General features: G+C 42.7%; 1 protein-coding gene across 1 annotated transcript in view; it reads right to left on the reverse strand.

Annotated features, from left to right (window-relative positions):
- grin2aa (glutamate receptor, ionotropic, N-methyl D-aspartate 2A, a) overlaps nucleotides 1-13,960 on the reverse strand; it is a 163,646-nt gene extending 149,686 nt beyond the window's left edge. The window contains exons 1-2 of the mRNA XM_030735713.1: nucleotides 13,855-13,960; nucleotides 1,720-2,220 (exon numbers count right to left, since the gene is read on the reverse strand). Coding sequence (XP_030591573.1) covers nucleotides 1,720-2,217 — 498 coding nt within the window. The 5' untranslated portion in view covers nucleotides 2,218-2,220; nucleotides 13,855-13,960. The remainder of the gene's footprint in view (nucleotides 1-1,719; nucleotides 2,221-13,854) is intronic.
- Between the last annotated feature and the right edge of the window lie 5,147 nt (nucleotides 13,961-19,107).

A 19,107-nucleotide genomic window follows, 5' to 3' on the forward strand; every position in this document is an offset into this window, starting at 1 on the left:
TCTTAACAGGCCTCTACATGTTTTATCGTGGATCACAGGGTAAGATTTGGTGGGAAATCTGTTGAACTACAGTACTTTAGAGGAAGATAGCTTAATGGCATAAAGCCGGAAGAAGAATGTTTTTCCTTCCAGGGTGAATGGAGCAAAAGATCTAAGATTTTCTTGAAGAAAGAGAGATGTTTGTAGAAAAGTGTTGGCAACATAGACATTTCTCACTTGTACATTTTTAACTATTGTACTTTTTTTGTAAAAATCGATAATTTCATCTCACATCATGCGAAAAACCCCACTGACTGCAAATGTGAGAATGGAACCAAAAGGCCTTGAGGCAACGGTGCTCCAGAGACCTTAATGTCCAGAGCTATTGTTCCACCTCCCTCAGCCAGCATCTTGTAAAAGAATATATGTCCAAATCTGCATCTGCATTTGATTATCAGCTCTAAGAAGGAGCGAGGACTGCTGTAATACCCAGCGAGAGCTGAAATGGATAACCAGTGTATTAAAACTGAGAACGGTCATCATTGTAACACACTGAACAGAGGAGCAGTTTTCCTCCATTATCTGCAGTAGTGAAGCTTTAATTCTATTGATGTGGCAGGTTATTTTATTAATGCTGCTTAATATGGCTACATAAGGTTTATATATGGCGACCCACATTTGCATTTCTGTCCTCACTTCTGATTAATTTGTCTGCATTGATGGAGGTGGTAATAATTTATAAATGATACTCAGTTGTATGCTACAAGATGCAAATTGCTGGTCTACAGGGAAGAATTAATAATTGGTTTTGGACAAAAGGGCTTGGTGTCACTCATTTGGTTGATGTTCTGCTATAATACAGGTTTGCACTTGTATCTTAATACATTACTTAAGGTGTTCTTTAATTTAAAGTTCAATGCTATGAAATTATTGTCTCCACATAATTCTCACCTTGCCCCGTTCCCTCTTTAAAATCTGACAAATTCCAGGAGCTAAGCGCTGACACATGAAACCCCACAATCATGCGCCGCTCATCTGTTCCTATTCAGTGTTCGATGTGATTGGCAGGCAAAGGCTTTACTTATTCAAATGAGGGAACCAATCAAGACCCCTGCACCATGTCTGAGGGAATCCTGCACAATGAATGGAGATTTCCCAGATTAGAGCACACTGCACCACGAAGTCAGTGTTAGCCAGACTATGGCAACACCCACTCCTTTCACATTTCCTGCTCTCTCTCTCTCTCTCTCTCTCTCTCTCTCTCTCTCTCTCTCTCTCTCCTCACCTTTCTCTTGTTTAGTCACTGCATCCCTCATCCTGTCCTTTCTCCTGTTCTTTTTAAATAGTTCCTTCTTCCAACCATTCCTCCAACACTTTTCTGCAGATACTTACCTCATCCTCCTACCTCAGTTTTCCTCCTCCGCGTGTCTTTTTACCATCTATAGCCTGGCTCTGTATCTTCCTTATCTAGATACCAACTGTTAATATTCTGTAAGGTCCCGCTAATTGCCAAGAATTCTTTTCACTCAGTACGAGTTTGATTTTACAGGTTCTCAACTGTAAAAATGGTCAAATCTGTGAAAGCCAGAACTTTTGGCAAATCATTTCAAACCAAGCAATTCAATGATCAGTCTCTTCTCAAGTATTTTACTCACTACTTCATCCATTCATCAACAACATCCTTTGTCTGTTCACTCACTGCCCATCCTTACATTCATCCATCAGTTTACTTTTTCATACCTTATCAGCCATGATCATGGATGACCCTCCGTGAATGCCGAGGATTGGTATGAGCGTCTGCGAGGAAATAAAATCCAAAATCTGGGCGATGGCCTCTTGGTCAGTGCCATCACCAAACACCACGCCGTGGATCTTGGTTCCAGACATCAAGTCGCACATGTGGGTGATGATGCTTTTTGGATCAGTCTCATTGACCAGCAGTGTGACCACGTTGACATCAATGGGGTCTTCTTTGCTCCAGAGTGCTCGGATGTCCCGGTCTGAGATGTAGCGTGTGCGCCCAAGGATCACAGCAATGTTCAGGACTGGCACTTTTTCTGAGCCACCAGTTCGCTGCTTTTGAGCTGCCACGGGATCGGCTATCATGGTCAACACCACCAAGAGAGCCAGGGAGAGCAGCACGCTATTACTGCTGCTACTACAGCTGCGATTGCTGCTCCTTCTGCTCCTCCTCTTACTCCTTTTGCTGCTGAGGGACATACTGCCAAACCACTTCATCCCCTACATGGAAGGAAGATGAGGGGAAAAGAGACAGATGAAGACAGATCAAAGAGTGAATGGGATTGGAGAGAGAGAGAGAGGTGTGGATGATGGAGAGAAAAAGCACAGATAAATTGTTAATGCACAGCTCTTAAAGCCCACACATTCAGGTAGTAACTTTCTTTTTCATTTCATTTCTCCTTAGTAACTTTGTTAAACAGGGACCTTGCAAGGTGGGAGATGGCCTTGTGAGGAAGTTGTGGAGGGGTGAGAGAAAAAGAAGATGACTAACAAGTCTAAACTTTATTGTCACGACTGCGAGAATCAGATGATTCAGGAGCAAGCTGTTCGGCATTCAGAAAAGGCAAAAATATATTTTTACAGTGTAATAATCTAACATTTCTCAATCAGCAATGACTGCCTTTCAACTTACAGATTACAAGGAATGACAATAATAGGCAAAACTGTCTTATGGATACTTCCACTTGCACTTGTTGCAATGTTGTGCAGAACAGATGAGTAAAAATATGTTCATGTCCATGTGTATAAGGGGGTAGTTTGGGTTTCATATTATTCCGTTTAACTTTATCTACTGTACAATAGGAAATGGCAGCCAAAGGTACTCTTTGGCACATCAACATTATGACTCGAGGACAAACAATGTGAGTGCTCCAGTTGTACAATTTTACCAACATATTCAAGTAAAACTTTTAGTTTAGTGCTGCTCAAACAATAATTGTAGTAAACATGATATCTGCTCCAAAAAAATATCAGTGCTGTAGTCTTAGGGTCAGATGATCAATTGTTTTGTCACAGTGCGCTCATCTGAGCACTTTTTTACTAGGCAGACAATTTCTGGTGAAGAAAAGAATGACATCAAAAGCCTTTCATGATTAATCTCTCATTTTTGGCAACAAGAGGAAGAGGCTACCAGTCAACAACTAGGTATTTTCAAAATACTGGACACACCCACCTTAATGGAAACTGCTTGGCCCAACTTATTTAATGTTTACATTTACTTAAATTGTAGTATAGTGGTTAACACATGTGCCTTATATGGTTCATTTATGAGAGGAGACAAACCCAACTAGTATACTCCTAGTTTCGGTCCCAAGCTTGGATAAATGAGAAGGTTGTGTCAAGATGGGCATCCAGTGTAAAATCTGTGCCAAATCAAGCATGTGCATCCATCCACTATAGTGGCCCCTTGGGAAATAAGTGAGCCGCCAAAAATACCATGTGTTTACTTAGCTTTTTCTCAGAGTCCGTTCCAAATTTATTGACATCATTAACAAAGAAGCCAACGGTGTTTCTGCAGTTTGTTAACTGTGAACCAGCTATCTATTTTTCTTCCATTTGTCGAACCCAGCTAATACTGGATGAGAGGCTAGGTACACCCTAGACAGGGTGCCAGTCAATCACAGGGCCAACACTGAGTGATGCTGAAATGCTAGCCTAAGAATGTATTACTTTTAGGCTGAACTACTTCATTATTATCAGGTTATTTTAAAGTTTCCCTAAAAAGCCTTCAGCTGAGCCAAAATGCTGCAGTGAGAGTACTAACAGGGACTAGAACGAGAGAGCATATTTCTCCCATATTGGCTTCTCTTCATTGGCTCCCTGTTAAACTCAGAATCTAATTTAAAATCCTCCTCCACACATACAAGGCCCCATCATGTCTTAAAGATCTTGTAGTAACTTATTACCCTAACAGAGCACTTCGCTCTCAGACTGCTGGCTTACTTGTGCTTCCCAGAGTTTCTAAAAGTAGAATGGGAAGCAGAGCCTTCAGCTCTCAGGCCCCTCTTCTGTGGAACCAGGTCCCATTTTGAATTTAGGAGGCAGACACCCTCTTTATTTTTAAGATTAGGCTTAAAATTCCTTTTTATAAAGCTTATAGTTAGGGCTGGATCAGGTGACCCTGCACTCACACTTAATGTACTGTAGTTATGCTGAAATAAGCTGCTGGGGGGCTTCCCATGATGAGTGTTTCTTCTTCACTCACCTCTTTTCACTCTGTGTGTGTGTTATACACCGCTTCTATATTTAATCATTAGTAATTATTATACTCTCCCCTAGTGGGTCCTGTCTCCCTCCCTTCACTCTCAACTGGTCATGGAAGATGGCTGCCCCTCCCTGAGCCTGGTTCTGCCAGAGGTTGCTTCTGGTTAAAAGGGACTTTTTCCTTCCCACTGTCGCCAAGTGCCTGCTCATAGAGTGTTGTGTGATCATTGGGGTTTCTCTCTAATATTGTGGATCTTTACCTTACAAAATAAAGCACCTCGAGGTGACTGTTGTTGTGATTTGTGATATATAAATTCAATTAAGCTGAACAGGGCAAAGGGCAAAGCTGGACTGAAAGACAGCACAAAGTTACTAATCATGGCAGCACAGGAACAAGCTCTAAGCACGAGATCAATAGAGACTGGGGTCTACCACACTATAGGCAAGACTCCAGGTGCAGGCTGTGCAGAGATGCCCCTGAGACAATCCAATATGAGCACCTAAATGTGAATTGAATTGAACTGAACATATACAGACAGACATCGATGGTCACATTCATACCCATGGTAAATTTAGAATAACAAATAAACTTAAGAAGCATGTATTTGGACTGTGGGGGGAAGCCGTAGTACCCAGATTTATCAATGCTATTTTAAATATGCAAATATCTCAATAAATATACACAAACCTACATAAATATCTGTTAGAAAAGTGTTTTAATAAGAGCAACTAAATGTGTATTTTGGACATTTTCTCTCTCCTCATCTGTAAGATGTGGTCCAGTGACCAGTACACTGAAAAAATCTATAAAGGTTAAACAGTGTATGAAACCAACAGGTTCAACTGTCTTCAAAAGGCTGTCATTACATGGCTCAAGCGTACTCAAGTTGTACGGTAAGAAATCGCATACAAATCTTTTCTAAGCCATCAGGAAACTATGATGTGAATGAGTATTACAAATGATCCAGTGTTCATCGTGCTGACACAGCTGTCAGATACACGCAGAAAGAGATTAGTCTGTACCCCAGAGGTAAGTGTGAAGCAAATTACATAAAGGCTGAGAAAAAAGCAGACTAATACAGAAGGATGAGTGCTGCAGATAGCATGGGATGCTAGACAGTGTTCTCTTGTGTTCTTGAAGTAGCACTGCATGCTTCGGACAGAGGGGCAGAGGCATGGCAAATGAGGGCTCCTCACTTAAAACAAATGTTTGTGTGTGTGTGCTTCAGCATGGATAACAGGTTAGAAGGTGATCACAGTTAGTCGGCACCAATCAAACAGAAAAGCAAAGTGGCAACATCGTCTCAAAGCAATAATAACCTACACAACCCCTCCCCTTACAGCGAGCGCACTCATGGCCTCCTTGAAAAGCCAGTGCTCAGCGAGCGTAAAACATCATCAGGCAATGTAAGACTTATGAGCAGGTGTGCTGAACAGTAGAGCATGAGCAAACCCAGAAAGGCATGAAACATATGGTCGCACAATGCATCCATGTGAATTGTTGACAATTTATGGATTCACTGACAGGGCCTTACGTTTTTGCATCGGTGCAGAGACCACCGGTGCATAACTGATTCACAAGAGCTGTTGTTTAGTGTGTTATTGTCAGAGGCAATACAGCTTCATGAGTTCATGAGAAACTTAGTTTGTGCAAAACACTTTTACTATTAACATTAATGACAAAATACCATAGCACTGTGTAAAACATAGCAAGCAATCAACGTGGTGTCAACCTTTGCAAAGCGTTTCATGGACAGACAGCAGAACAGTGATTCGTGTTTCTTTGTCACATTTCTTAGCAATCTATTTCAGAAAAGTTTGTCTGTCAGCTGCCTCTTCAGCTGCCTTTTCAGTGGCATTTGTCATAAACTTTTTTTTTTTCATGCATTTTAACTTCATTATGCATTTCACGGTAATGCAATGAAATGCATTTAATTTTGTGGCTTTTTTTTTTATGACTGTTCAACCCTGACTACTTGAAAAATATAGAAAGCTTGTTTTCCGCTGTCTATTTCAAAGTATAATGATAGTTTCAGATTACTTTCTGTAGGCTAGGATTTGTCATACCTTGTGATTTTGTAATGAAATTGAGACTCCAAAGGAAGGCTCTAATGTGAGCTGAATAATGCATGTGGGCTCACTGTGTCATCCTGTGCTTTTAAAACAAGCAGAGGAGCACCCCCCCCCACCCCCCACACCGCCCAACTAAGCAGAAACACTGTGAGAAGAGACCAGAGGATGAATCATCCAAATCTCAGTCCATTCACTGCAGAGAGAGCGCTGACGCCTAATGGATTCCTAGTGTCTCTGTCGAGAAGTCGTCATATTCCCTTGCGAAAAAGCTGCAGGATTACATGGAGGCTTCTCCTGGCAGCTCGCAAAATAATTGAATTTTATAGAACTGGCTTTTGTTTGAATTCAGGTACTAACTGCATCATACATACATTACTTTGAGTGATTGTCTCTGTCCTACTTCACTTGGATGTGTTTCAGCTGAGAGACAATACAACCACAAAGTCATTTTTACTGTGAGCCAGTGCCAAACCAGCTACCAAATTAAAGCAAGACTACTCAAACATCACTGCAGCCAATTTGATCCCTTGAACAAAAACTTGCTTTTCATTTTGCTTGCATAACATTACCCATGTGGCAGATTATATTTATGGTCTTTCTCAAGTGAACTTTCCTGCCATTCCAGCTAAAGGACTGTATCCACAATTGTGAGACCATCTTGTCGTACTTTTCACTGTTTGGCATAACGCTGTTCGGTGTGAGTTACAGAGGCCTTATGAAGCCCACACAGTCAGGAAAGTGTCTGCAGAGGAGCTGAGGTACACATGCTCTGAAATCAAATATTACCGTCCTATAAATGCTTCCATGTGTACCGTGCACGTGTTGTACATATATGAGAGTCATTATTTCTTTTCTCTTCTTCTCTATCAAGATGTTGCACAAATATATATATATATATATATATATATATATATATATACACACACACACCAAGCTATTAGACTATTTCATAAGATGCAGCATCCTCCATGAAAAATGAATTAGAGAAAGAGTGCACATGCAGCCTTTGCTGTGGGTAGACACAGCAAAGGGACTTGGCAAAAATCATTTTCATAAGAAGGGTCAAAATGGCACCAATTTGGTGTAATGTGGTATTTATAGAAACAGGTGAGTCCATGGATGAGTACATTATCTTTCAGTTCCAATTGGTGGTGTGGAAATCTGACAAACAAAAGAGAGGTGTGTGTTTTTGTTTTTTTGTTTTTTTTGGTTTTGTTTTTTTTCTTGTCACAACTCTGCAGCATTACAGGGATATTTTGGGAAGACGAGAATAGCAGTAAAAACAGAAAAGGACAAAAAATAGAGGAAGCAAAAGCAATAGAGAGAGAAAAAAGTAGTATAATAAAAGAGAAATACAGAAAGAAAGTGAGAGGGAGAGAGAGCATGCCCAGCCAAATCGTATTGGCCAGTTTGTCGTCACACAAAGGCTACCGTTTCTTGGCACCGCAACCGCAAATGATGTTTGGCAGGCGCATCCACACTACTGGCTAGTATTCACACATGCACGCAGACGCACACATAGACTCCTATTTCCTCCCTAACACAAGGCACAAAACAGATACTCCCTGCTCATGCACATATTCATTTCAATTCTTCATTCTAGTTGATCCGTCAGTAAGAAAGTGAGGTACTTTTATAGGTATCATTTCATTTCCTGTTCCACGCATTCAATCACAGAACACGCGCCGCGCAGACACGTCAGCAATAAAACCTCTCTCGCTAAACCGTGGCCGCAATTCCCTAGCGTTTCACGGTCACATACCCCACATTTCCGATCCACACACAACTAGGTTTCACATGCATCAATAATTCAGCTGCATTGTCTTTACATAATGGTTAATATAATTGCATGTACCGCTGTGGTCACATTTGTTCTTTCTGCTGTATTTAACTTGTATTAAAGTTAGATTAACATAGTTTAAACACATATATATGATTTATTTACAGAGTCACTCTCAGTATCAACCACGGACAGAGTGGTTGATACTGAGAGTAGTTGGTGGTTCTTACTATGCCACAACCCAGGGGATGGGTGTGTGGGTATGTATGCACACTTTCTGGTTTGTAAAAGACTGTCCCAAATATTGCATGCTTTTTATCCCATCCCACACTGGCTCATCCATGACTTCATTCATCACAGCTTCATCTCTTCACTTATCCGTCTTTCCTTCCTTTCATCTTTCTTACTGCATCTTTCCGCCATCTCAACCGTTTGGTACCAAACTGAACTGACTTGAGGCATTCTGCGTATTCTCAAAACTATTACTCTCCATTTTTCTCTAGAGCCCGACCAATATATTGATAGGGGTCAATATATCAGCAGATGTTAGCTGTTTGCCCAAATATATATAATATGTTTGCATTTATATAAATGAAAATATAAAAAGAAGAGATGGGAGAAACATGCTTTGAGAGCTGATGTTGCACAGTTTGGATGCTGAGATAGCCTACCTGCTGGAATCAAATGACATGAACTTATATTTGTTATAGCGTAAGACCGTTTTAAGACTCCTATTTGCTGTTGAAGCTGTTTTTAATGAGGACAAAGCTCTGTGTCTCTGCACCAGTATATAAAAATCCTACCTCCTCCCATCTTAATATTTTATCTACAGCTTATTTACTGGCTTTTCAGTCTTAGTAAACTATGGCTGCATTGGGAATCTGCTCCCTGATGCCTGATACTCTAACACTCTCTGTTTTTTCCTGATCTTCCTTAAGTCCACCACTGAGCATAACGAAAGGCTTCTCTATTGTTTCTCTTCCTGCCCCCACTCCATAACTGTCTCACTATGCCCAATAACACAAAAAATAATTCAACAATAACTTAATACCAAAATAATTCTGTTTTGTTTCCCTTTTGTTAATCTTCCCACTCTCTGCCGTCACCCCCCCCCCAACTTATTCCTATTGTTTTTCAACTAATTTCATTCCCCAGATTCTCTATCCTTGTGTCCTTTTCTATTTCAAGAGATTCATTCTAAAATGAGATTCTGCCATTTGAAGAAAACAGACACCAAGAAAAGGAAACTGTGTGAATACCAATGTGCTGCTGAAGTTAGAGGTCTACTTTCCTTTGCATCAGCACCTCTAAGTCTGAGGCCATGGTCCTCAGCCGGAAAAGGGTGGAGTGCCATCTCCGGCTCAGGAACGAGTTCTTGCCTCAAGTGGAGGAGTTTAAGTATCTCGGGGTCTTGTTCACGAGTGATGGGCGAAGGGAACGGGAGATCGACAGGCGGATTGGGGCTGCTTCTGCAGTGATGCGGACGCTGCACCGGTCCGTCGTGGTGAAGAGGGAGCTTAGCGTAAAAGCGAAGCTCTCGATTTACCGGTCGATCTACGTTCCTACCCTCACCTATGGTCACGAGCTTTGGGTAGTGACCGAAAGAATAAGATCGCGAATACAAGCGGCAGAAATGAGTTTCCTTCGAAGGGTGGCTGGCCTCTCCCTTAGAGATAAGGTGAGGAGTGCGGCCATCCGGGAGGGGCTCAGAGTAGAGCCGCTGCTCCTCCACATCGAAAGGAGCCAGTTGAGGTGGCTCGGGCATCTGATTAGGATGCCTCCTGGCCGCCTCCTGGGTGAGGTGTTCCGGGCATGTCCCACCGGGAAGAGGCCCCGTGGTAGACCCAGGACACGCTGGAGAGATTATGTATCTCGGCTGGCCTGGGAACGCCTTGGGGTCCCTCCGGATGAGCTGGAGGAGGTGGCTGGGGAGAGGGAAGCTTGGGCTTCTCTGCTTAGGCTTCTGCCCCCGCGACCCGGCCCCGGATAAGCGGAAGAAAATGGATGGATGGATGGATTTCCTTTGCATACAAACTAAGCATGTGAAGACAGACTGGATAGTATTTTTTTCCAGTATAAGACTGTTGTAAAGCTATTTTTCATTCGTTGTTTACTCGTGGGGTATATAAAACTACACTAATTATTATGATTATTATTCAGTTCAGGGTGGGGCTAGAGCCTATCCCAGCTGTCACAGAGCAATAGACTCACCCTGGACGGACTGTCAGCCTGTCACAGGGCTACCACAGAGAGACAGACAACCTTTCACACTCACATTCACACCTGTGGCCAATTTAGAATCACCAATTAAATGAATAAGCATGTCTTTGTACTGTGGGAGGAAGCTGGAGTACCTGGAGAGAACCCACACAGGCACAATGGATTTTAGCTTCTCTCTAGCACTTGTACCATAAAGAAGCCTCTGCTGAATGCGCAAAGAGCATTACATTTACCACATGTAACTTTTTGTTTCTTTTTTAATAGCTGTAAGAACTAATGATTAGTGTGATGGTAGATATTTTGGGTAAGTAGATGAGGAAAAGGTGCCACCTACAGAGAACAAGGACCGGCCTTTCAAGATGGAAACTGGAGCCAACACAGAAAATCTGCATTTCCTCTTGTGGCCACTTGAATATAGAAATTAATTCCCCTTACACTCACATGTTAAAATGCCCAATGTTATAGCATTAAAAAGCATGTTTACAGCCTGGTACAATCAACAGTTTTGGCCTCCATGGATAAATTTCACAGGGAGCGCAGTGGTTAGCACTGTTGCATCACATCACACTTATGGTACAGCTATGGTCTAAATTGACCATAGTGATTTAGACCCCCCCCCCCCAAAAAAAAAAAAAAAAAAAAGTCTGTTCTACAGACTGTCCAAGACACTTGCTAGCATTAGCTGATAGCTTAGCACTCCTAGTACACCTTCTTGTCTACATATGATAACTTCTGGGTCCAAAAAACGGATTCTTCAGATTACAGGCGATGTCACAGTGGCTATACAAGCTCTAAATAAAAAAAAAATTAAAAATGCCAGTGCCAGTCTGTGTTGTTTCCAAATTAGTTTACAAGATTTCAGGTTACACTGCCAGATCACTTTACTCTTAATGGGATTAACATTTGAGTGATATCTTTAATGGTTCCAGAGGTTGCGCTAATTGACAAATAACCACAGCAATGTAATCAGGGGCGCTTTGGGGTTTAAGCTAAGGTGCAGCAAATTTCTGAGAAGCTTGCTGATGTAATTTGCCTTTTGTTAGGCATGGTTCCGCCTACTTCACTAGAGCACCTATGTACAATTCTCCATATTTGCCTCACATTCCTCTTCTTTGTCACCTCATTCCTCTGTCCATTTTTTCCCAGCCATTCAGTCTCTCTCAGGCCCCAGCCATCTGCTCTGTGTGCCCTGACATGTGCATGAGCGCCCGTGAGAAGCCCAGTGGAAGTAATCGTCTGTTACCACTCAGGCTTCACCATGTTGTCTGCCCACTGCACATACCTCTTTAGCTCCCTGCAAACCCACTGTGTGTATGAGAGAGAGAGAGAGAGGGAAAAAGAGAGAATGAGAAAGGAAGAAGTGAGATCGCTTGTGCTCTGTCTTTTAAGGGATGTGAACACATTTGCTCACTTTCTCTGTTTCTTTGTTCTCCATGCATGCACCTGATGCCCAATACACACCTAACCCCCCCCACCACCACCACCACTGGAAGATGACGCTGAATTCATACTATATTTTGGCACCTCACTTATTTATTTTCAGCTCTTTTAGCGCTAATTGCATCAGTCACTTTCTGCTTTCTGGTAATGAGCATGCAGTAATCCCATGTTAGAAGACTGTCTCTCCCTTCTTCAATTGCAATTTCAATTTGCTGCGCTGGCATGACAAGTAAAACATTTCCAGAAGACGGGGATTTGGATTTGGATTTATAAGCAGGTTAATATGTTACTTGATCTTGCTTCGTGGCATCACAAAAAAGATCTGAATCTTCTGAATCTTGTGGTGTTTCTGGCTTCGCTCAGTAAGTAAGTAATCTTTTCTCCTAAACCATCCCTGAAGGCCAGAGTCAGAGGTGATTTCAGATGTTATTCATCCGTGAAAAATACCGATGAATTTGAGGCACACTGTCACTGCTGTGCGGGAAAAATCTGTTCTCTGCTTGACTTGTAACCCTTTAAAGTTGTCAGAGGTATCCTCTAACTGAATCACTCTAATGCTGCCTTCTGTTAATTCTGTCTTCATCTATATGTAAATAAAAGGCCATTAAAAATCAATCACAGCTATCTCCCACTCTCCCTTACACACACACACACACACACACACACACACACACACACACACACACACACACACACACACACACACACACACACACACACACACACACACACACAGAAAATCTCACTCTCCCACTCTTTCATCTTCTCACACTCCACATTTCTTCTGATTCCCTTCTCTCATGTCTCTTCTGTGGATTCTGTTTGGCATGCAACAATACTCTGAAGCTGTTTGGACGCATACACACAAGCCAACATTCACGTTTTCGCTCCTGCATGAATGTAGGGCATAAGAGGGAAAATCCTTCATACGTGTACTGTAAGGCCTGAATCTACCTGGATGGAAGTAGTGGTTTAATACGTGTGATGCTTTTGATGTCATAAAAATGGAGTGCCCTTCCGTGGGCAGCAGCTGACGCCTTTACGTCCAAGAAGAGAGGGAAAGAGAAGAGGAGAGACAGAGCTTTTCCGTGATGGAAGAACTGCGCTTTAACAACGTGACTTAGAGAACAGGAGAGAGAGAGAGAGAGAGAGAGAGAGCGCGCACTGGGGGTGGGGGGGGGGGGGGGGGGGGGGGCGAATAGATGTAAATTCATTTGGAGCTCCCCATTAGGTTCAGTGAAGCCAATACAAGTGCGACCCCTACTGGTAAAACGTGGGCCCGAGTCCTCCACTCTTTGCCAAGACGCTCTTACAGTGAAAGATTTATTTATTTATTTATTTTTTAGGGCAAATCTCGTGTTCGCTTTATGTCACATTTTAGCTGTGGAATAGACGCGATATTTATATACAAAATCGGATTACAACTTTAAAAAAAAAATTAAGCGGCATGTTCTTACAGACCCCCCTGATGCAACACTGATTGTTCATCCTGATATGGGATGGAGAGGAACTGGAAGTTGTGCCAACCACTGGGGTGACCAAAACCCCGCAACGTGTTGTCCAACCGCTGGATAAAATTGCCGCAAAGAATACTCATCCTTCAGTTTATTTTTTAATCTTTTTTTCGGGTAAAGCATGCTTTGGTTCGCTGTGTTTGTGGTTACACTTTGATAAAATGGAGAAGATGGGTGCACGAGCAAGACCCAAAGAAGCAGATTTCTTTTACATATATATATTTTAGTCAAGCTGTCAGATTATAACACTAGGTGTGTACATGGATTTAAGTAAAAGGAGCGTGCTCTATGCGCTTTGAAGCTGCCTGCGCTCCGCTCACTGCGCCAGTATAAATTAATAGGTAATTACAGCACTTGACGTGAGAGCTTGGAGTGCAGAGTTTGTTTTATGCGTGCATACTGACTGCCTTTAATCGTTTTAATCCAAGTTTATCTTGTTTTAGAGCGCCGTGCTCCCTGTGGTGTGGTGCCGCACTTTGGATAAGGGACGCTTGTGGGCAAAAGGCGCCACGGCACTCGCTGATGAAGGGAGAAACGGGGGTGGGGGGGGAGAGAGAGGGAGACGGTTTATGATCATCAAAACCCACAGGCGGAGAGCAATAACAGATACGGCAAAGTACTTACAGCATCTCCCTTCCACAAATCTCCAAAACAGTGGTGTGAGATGACATTGCAACAGTCCCCTCTTTCCTCCGAGAAACCATGCAGCCACTGATGGTCTCACAAACACTGCACAACAGAGAGAGAAAAAGAAAAAAAAATCACCGAATCTCTGGCAATAAATTATTCCCACCGAGTCCAAAAAAAAGGGAAAGAAAAGGAAAAAAAAAAAAAAACTGAATGAAATCCCCCGTTTAGCACTTCACAAGCGCGCCGCTGCGAACAAAATCATTGTAATCCAATCTTCATTGTGTGTGCGCGTATACTGCTGATTCTCCACTGCAATCTCCGCTGGCCCCGCGCATTGTGGGGGCTCAACCTGCCTCGGTATGATTAGAGCTCCCTGTACCCCGTTATTCCTGTCCCGGGAGGAGAGGAGCGCAGAGGAGGAAGGATGCAGCCGCCGGACGCACACATAGACGCACATGCACATTGACTAGTACAGTAGAGGCTCCGGCAGCCTGCAAATCGCGCATGGGACCCTCTCCCAACGTTTCTTGCCGTTCACGTGTTCGCGCGCGCGCGTGTGTGTGTCAGAGAGAGAGAGAGAGAGAGAGCACGAGAGAGCGTGCTGGCGTTTTGTCAGTGTGTGTGCCTGCGCGCTTCTGCAGAGGCAGGGGCAGCTGGATAGATGGACGGACTGGCGGTCCGTCGGTCTGTCGCTCTCCCTCTCTCTCTCTCCCCTGCTCTCTGCGCTAAAGCTCCATCAGGCAACAGAGTTGGTCTCTATCACAAATGAGCGAGACAGCAAATTTACCATTTCCCCATTTCAATTCTTATTTTTGTCAAGAGTAATCTTCTTTTTGACAGCATCTCGCCCCTCCAGTCACGTCTTTGGGGATTTTTATAGAATCAGTCCATCCGGAAAACTAGAGCACAACAGAGCAGATAAATAGTCCTACAGTGCAAAGGGAAAATATAATGCTAACAGTTGGCGCATGAATGTCAGTTGGTTCGCTTTACGCTACTATGGATAAATTAAAAATGTTGACACATGCACGTCACGTGCTTAAGTAAAAGTATTATTGTAAAACAGAATGCATTTGTTTTAGTGCAGATACCTGAAAAACAAAAGGCTGAAATCTTCAGAGGTGAACCGTGAATTCTTTTTGCTGTAACACGTGGACTAACCTACCTGCGGATTCCCACCAAAGTTTTCTGCGTGGTTGCCTATTGAAATTCTGGCTCATTGCTGACGTTAGAGCCCATCTACTGTTACAACCAAGGTATGCAGAAAAACATCTCTGCATACACAACACATCGGACCTTGAAGCAGATGGGTTACAGCAGCAGAAGACCACACTAGGTGTCACTCTTGTCAGTGACAATCAGGAAACTGAAGCTATAATTTGCACAGGCACAACAAAAACGCGGTGACTGGAAAAACATTGTCTCGTCTGATGAGTTTCGATTTATGCTGCGACATTCAGATGATAGGGTCAGAATTTGGCATAAACAACATGAAAGCATGGATCCATCCTGTCTTATATCAACAGTTCAGGCTGCTGGTGGTGTAACGGTGTGGGAAATATTTTCTTGGCACACTTTGGGCCCCTTAAGTACCAACCAGGCATCAAAACAAAATCTGCCTGACTATTGGTGCTGACTATGTCCATCCCTTTATGACCACAGTGTGACCATCTTTTAATAACACACCATGTCACAAAGCTCAGATCATCTCAAACTGGTTTACAGTCACCAGATCACAATCCCTTAGAGCACCTTTTGGAACAGGAGATTTGCATCATGGATGTGGAGCTGACAAACATGCAGCAACTGTGTGACGCTATCATGTCAATATGGACCAGAACCTCTGAGGAATGTTTCCAGCACTTTGTTGAATGTGTGCCATGAAGAACTAATGCAATTCTGAAGGCAAAAGGGGGTCCGACCCAGTCCTAGGAAGGTGTGCTTAATAAAGTGTCTGGTGAATGTAGATTATTAACACTTAATTATAGCTATAATTTTATTACAACTAGGTTTACAGCAACAGTAAGATCCCAGTGAGTGAAAGCAACTCAAGGCACTCAGAGACTTCAGATCAAATTATGCAGGAACAGCCAGTGATAACCTCGTATTAAAATATTACAGGGTTTTTAACACTCATCACAATGTAAATGCTATCAGCTACAACAAACACAAGACATCAAGTTCAAATTGTATAGGTGTGTGCGTGTGCGCATGCGTGTTGGAGGGAGGTGGGGGCGTGGCAGTGCAATTCTGTGTGAAAGTAAGCACAATTTGGATTTCCTAAGTTTTTCAAATGGACCATGTGAACATATTTTTGTACAACAGATTTTCTAACATTAAGCTCAAAACACTGAGGCAATGATGTATCTCACATTGGTAAAAGGAGGAGAGAGTGAGAGGCATGCGAAGTCCAAAGCAAACAGCTTCACAGTGAGTGGAAAACATGCTCAAAGCTCTGATAAAAACACAGGTTGGTTCAGGATAAAACCCCTGTTGCGCATACATTATTAAAACAGTTTTTCTTCCCTCCAGTCGAGTTCCAGAGACTTGGAGAATCAGCGCGAAGGTACATTTAAGCTGTTGGCAGCACGTTATAGTTTCTCACCCATCTGTATATTCCCTCGCTGCAGGAACAAAAATAATACCAATTTTTGTAGCATGACCTTCTATTTATTATCGACTTTATCACATCTTTGAAGTGTGCTGCTCTGCCTCATCAGATAATCAGCTTTATCCACTTTCAGCATTGATTTGACACATAAATGGAGATCCAATAGCCCACATCTGACAAGTGACCTGTTTGTAATTTACAGTTATTTGCTGGAGGCGACACATGATGCAGATTTTGTCAGTCAGATGGAGAGTCGACTATGTAAGGACACGTGGATCGCTGTGATTTCATGGGAAAACATGCCAGTTCAGAGTTTTTAAAAAGCTTTATTTTTATAACTGTGCATTGAGTGAATTACTGTGCTACATTAGTTTGTTATTTATTCATTTTTATTTATACTGACATGAGAAAGTTTGGCTTATAAAGTTTTAAAGGTGACCTAGTACTTTTTTATTCCATTTAAATGAATTCACTTTATTCGCTTTTATTCTCTTTATCTTCAGCAAAATGCCAGAGTGCACAACCTATCTGCATCTATTTTGTAAAGATCACAGGTCAAAAAAAAAAAAAGAAGCCTTAAAACTCAGTTAAACCCCTCATAAGTGTAGCTGGACATGCTGATGTTTGCGCCTTAAATGAATCTGCTTTACCAGTTTGACTGTGTAACACTGCTGCAAGCTGCTCCTGTGCCAATCAGTAACCATGGTCCACTGAAGCCAGAAGCACAATGTCAGATGGCGCTGCGATGCCTTCATATTGGATCATTTCCAGGCAGTCTGGCTGCACCTTCTTGTACTTGAATATCATGGTTAGGAATAGGAGGCAGGCACGTCCTGATTGGAGTCCAGTAGTAAGGTTGACTAAATGCCAAAAATGCTAATTTAGCTTTCATAATTTCTGTAGCAAAGTCCCTCGGGATTGCGCGGGGAACATCGTCACAAGCTTTGGAGAAAATTCACAGAAGAGAGAGGGCTGACAAATTTCCATGCATGCATTATTTATCAAAATTATGCTCTATCTTAGGAACGTAGCTCGAGGTTGATTTCGTAAAGGTCCCTCTACCCTTGGTAGCAGAAAGTGTTACATATACACAGACTCTGTTGTAAGTGCTTGCAGGATGTTTAAATAGCTTCTCTGAGGCTCTTTATCCTCACACCTTTCTGATGTTGGATTGGGGATTTTGGAGGTTGTTTAATAATTTCTGTGACTTGCAGAAAGCAGCAATCTGGCATTCGTTCAGGCGCTCATTCACGGCTTTATCGCCCAGCTATGACTGCTAGTAAAACGCTATTAATATAAACAAAATGTTATCCAAATTTTTAAACTACATCATGAACTTTTAGTCCTAACCATCAAAAATCATTAGCTGAGAACGTCTGACATGTGCTTTAGTGGTGAATGAACAATGTTGGGTGATCAGGAAGTGTTCAGTGGGTGGGACTGAAGGTGTCTGACTGTGACTGTGTTTGAGTGTCTGTGTGCAATGGCTTGGGGATACCAATGGTGGCAGACATGCTGTCCTGCCATGTGTGTGGGAGGGTATCTGTCCCTGCCTGCGTGACTGTGTGTGTGTGTGTGTGTGTGTGTGTGTGTGTGTGTGTGTGTGTGTGTGTGTGTGTGTGTGTGACACGCTGAGGGAGGGAGAGGAGGAGTGTTACCAGGTCACCAAACAGCTGTCTGGGAGACAGAACTGCCTCGAGGGGTGTACAACACACATGTGCACGCGCACACACATAAAGATGGTAACACAACCACAAATAGGAGGCAGACACGCAGGGAAACGGACGCTACAGTATCTTTCTCCAGCAAACACACATACGTGCTCTCTCTCTCTCGCTCTCTCTCTCAAACACACACACACACACACACACACACGCACACACACACACACACACACACACACACACACACACACACACACACACGCACACACACGCACACACACACACTGCTGCAACAAACCATACTGTATGGAGATCAATTAGTCTCCCTTATGGTTCTTGATCATTTTATTGAGAGTACAATTCAGTGGATCCACCGGTTTTCTAGATGCAGTGGTCTGATAATAAAAATCAATTTTTCATTTCTCTATAGCCCCCCCACCCCCAACACACATACACACAAATTTGTAAAATTACAGTACACAGACGTGCACACATATATGTGCACACCCACAATGTGCACATTTATCTGTCCCAAATAAAATTATTGTCACTGCTGTATCCTTGAGTTCTTCTGTTCTTTCCCTGTGTTTTCCATTCCTTGCTGTGTGTGTTAGTCTGAGTGTGTTTCATGTTTCTATTTCCAGTTCCTCCCTGTTTTATTTTGAAGGTTCGCTTTCCTCACGTGTTGTGTTTTCATTTGCTTGATTGGCTTCACTTGTTCCTTCCACCCTGTTCCCATCCCAGTGTCTTTAACATTGCACTTCTGTGAGATGGTGCTGTGAATGTGCAGATGTGTACACGGTGCACTTTGGCTATTGTTGTCTTGATGCATCAGCTGCAGAAATATTGGCCACCGAGAGAAAAGGTCCTCTTTTAAAGAGTGAGTGGTCACAAGTCACAAGTTTGTAAGCCAAGGGGACAGTGGTGTGTGTCCTATTTGAGAGCTACACGCTGGTACACGCTGGACAGGTC

The sequence above is a fragment of the Archocentrus centrarchus genome, chromosome 8 (assembly GCF_007364275.1).
Source record: "Archocentrus centrarchus isolate MPI-CPG fArcCen1 chromosome 8, fArcCen1, whole genome shotgun sequence".
NCBI lineage: Eukaryota > Metazoa > Chordata > Actinopteri > Cichliformes > Cichlidae > Archocentrus > Archocentrus centrarchus.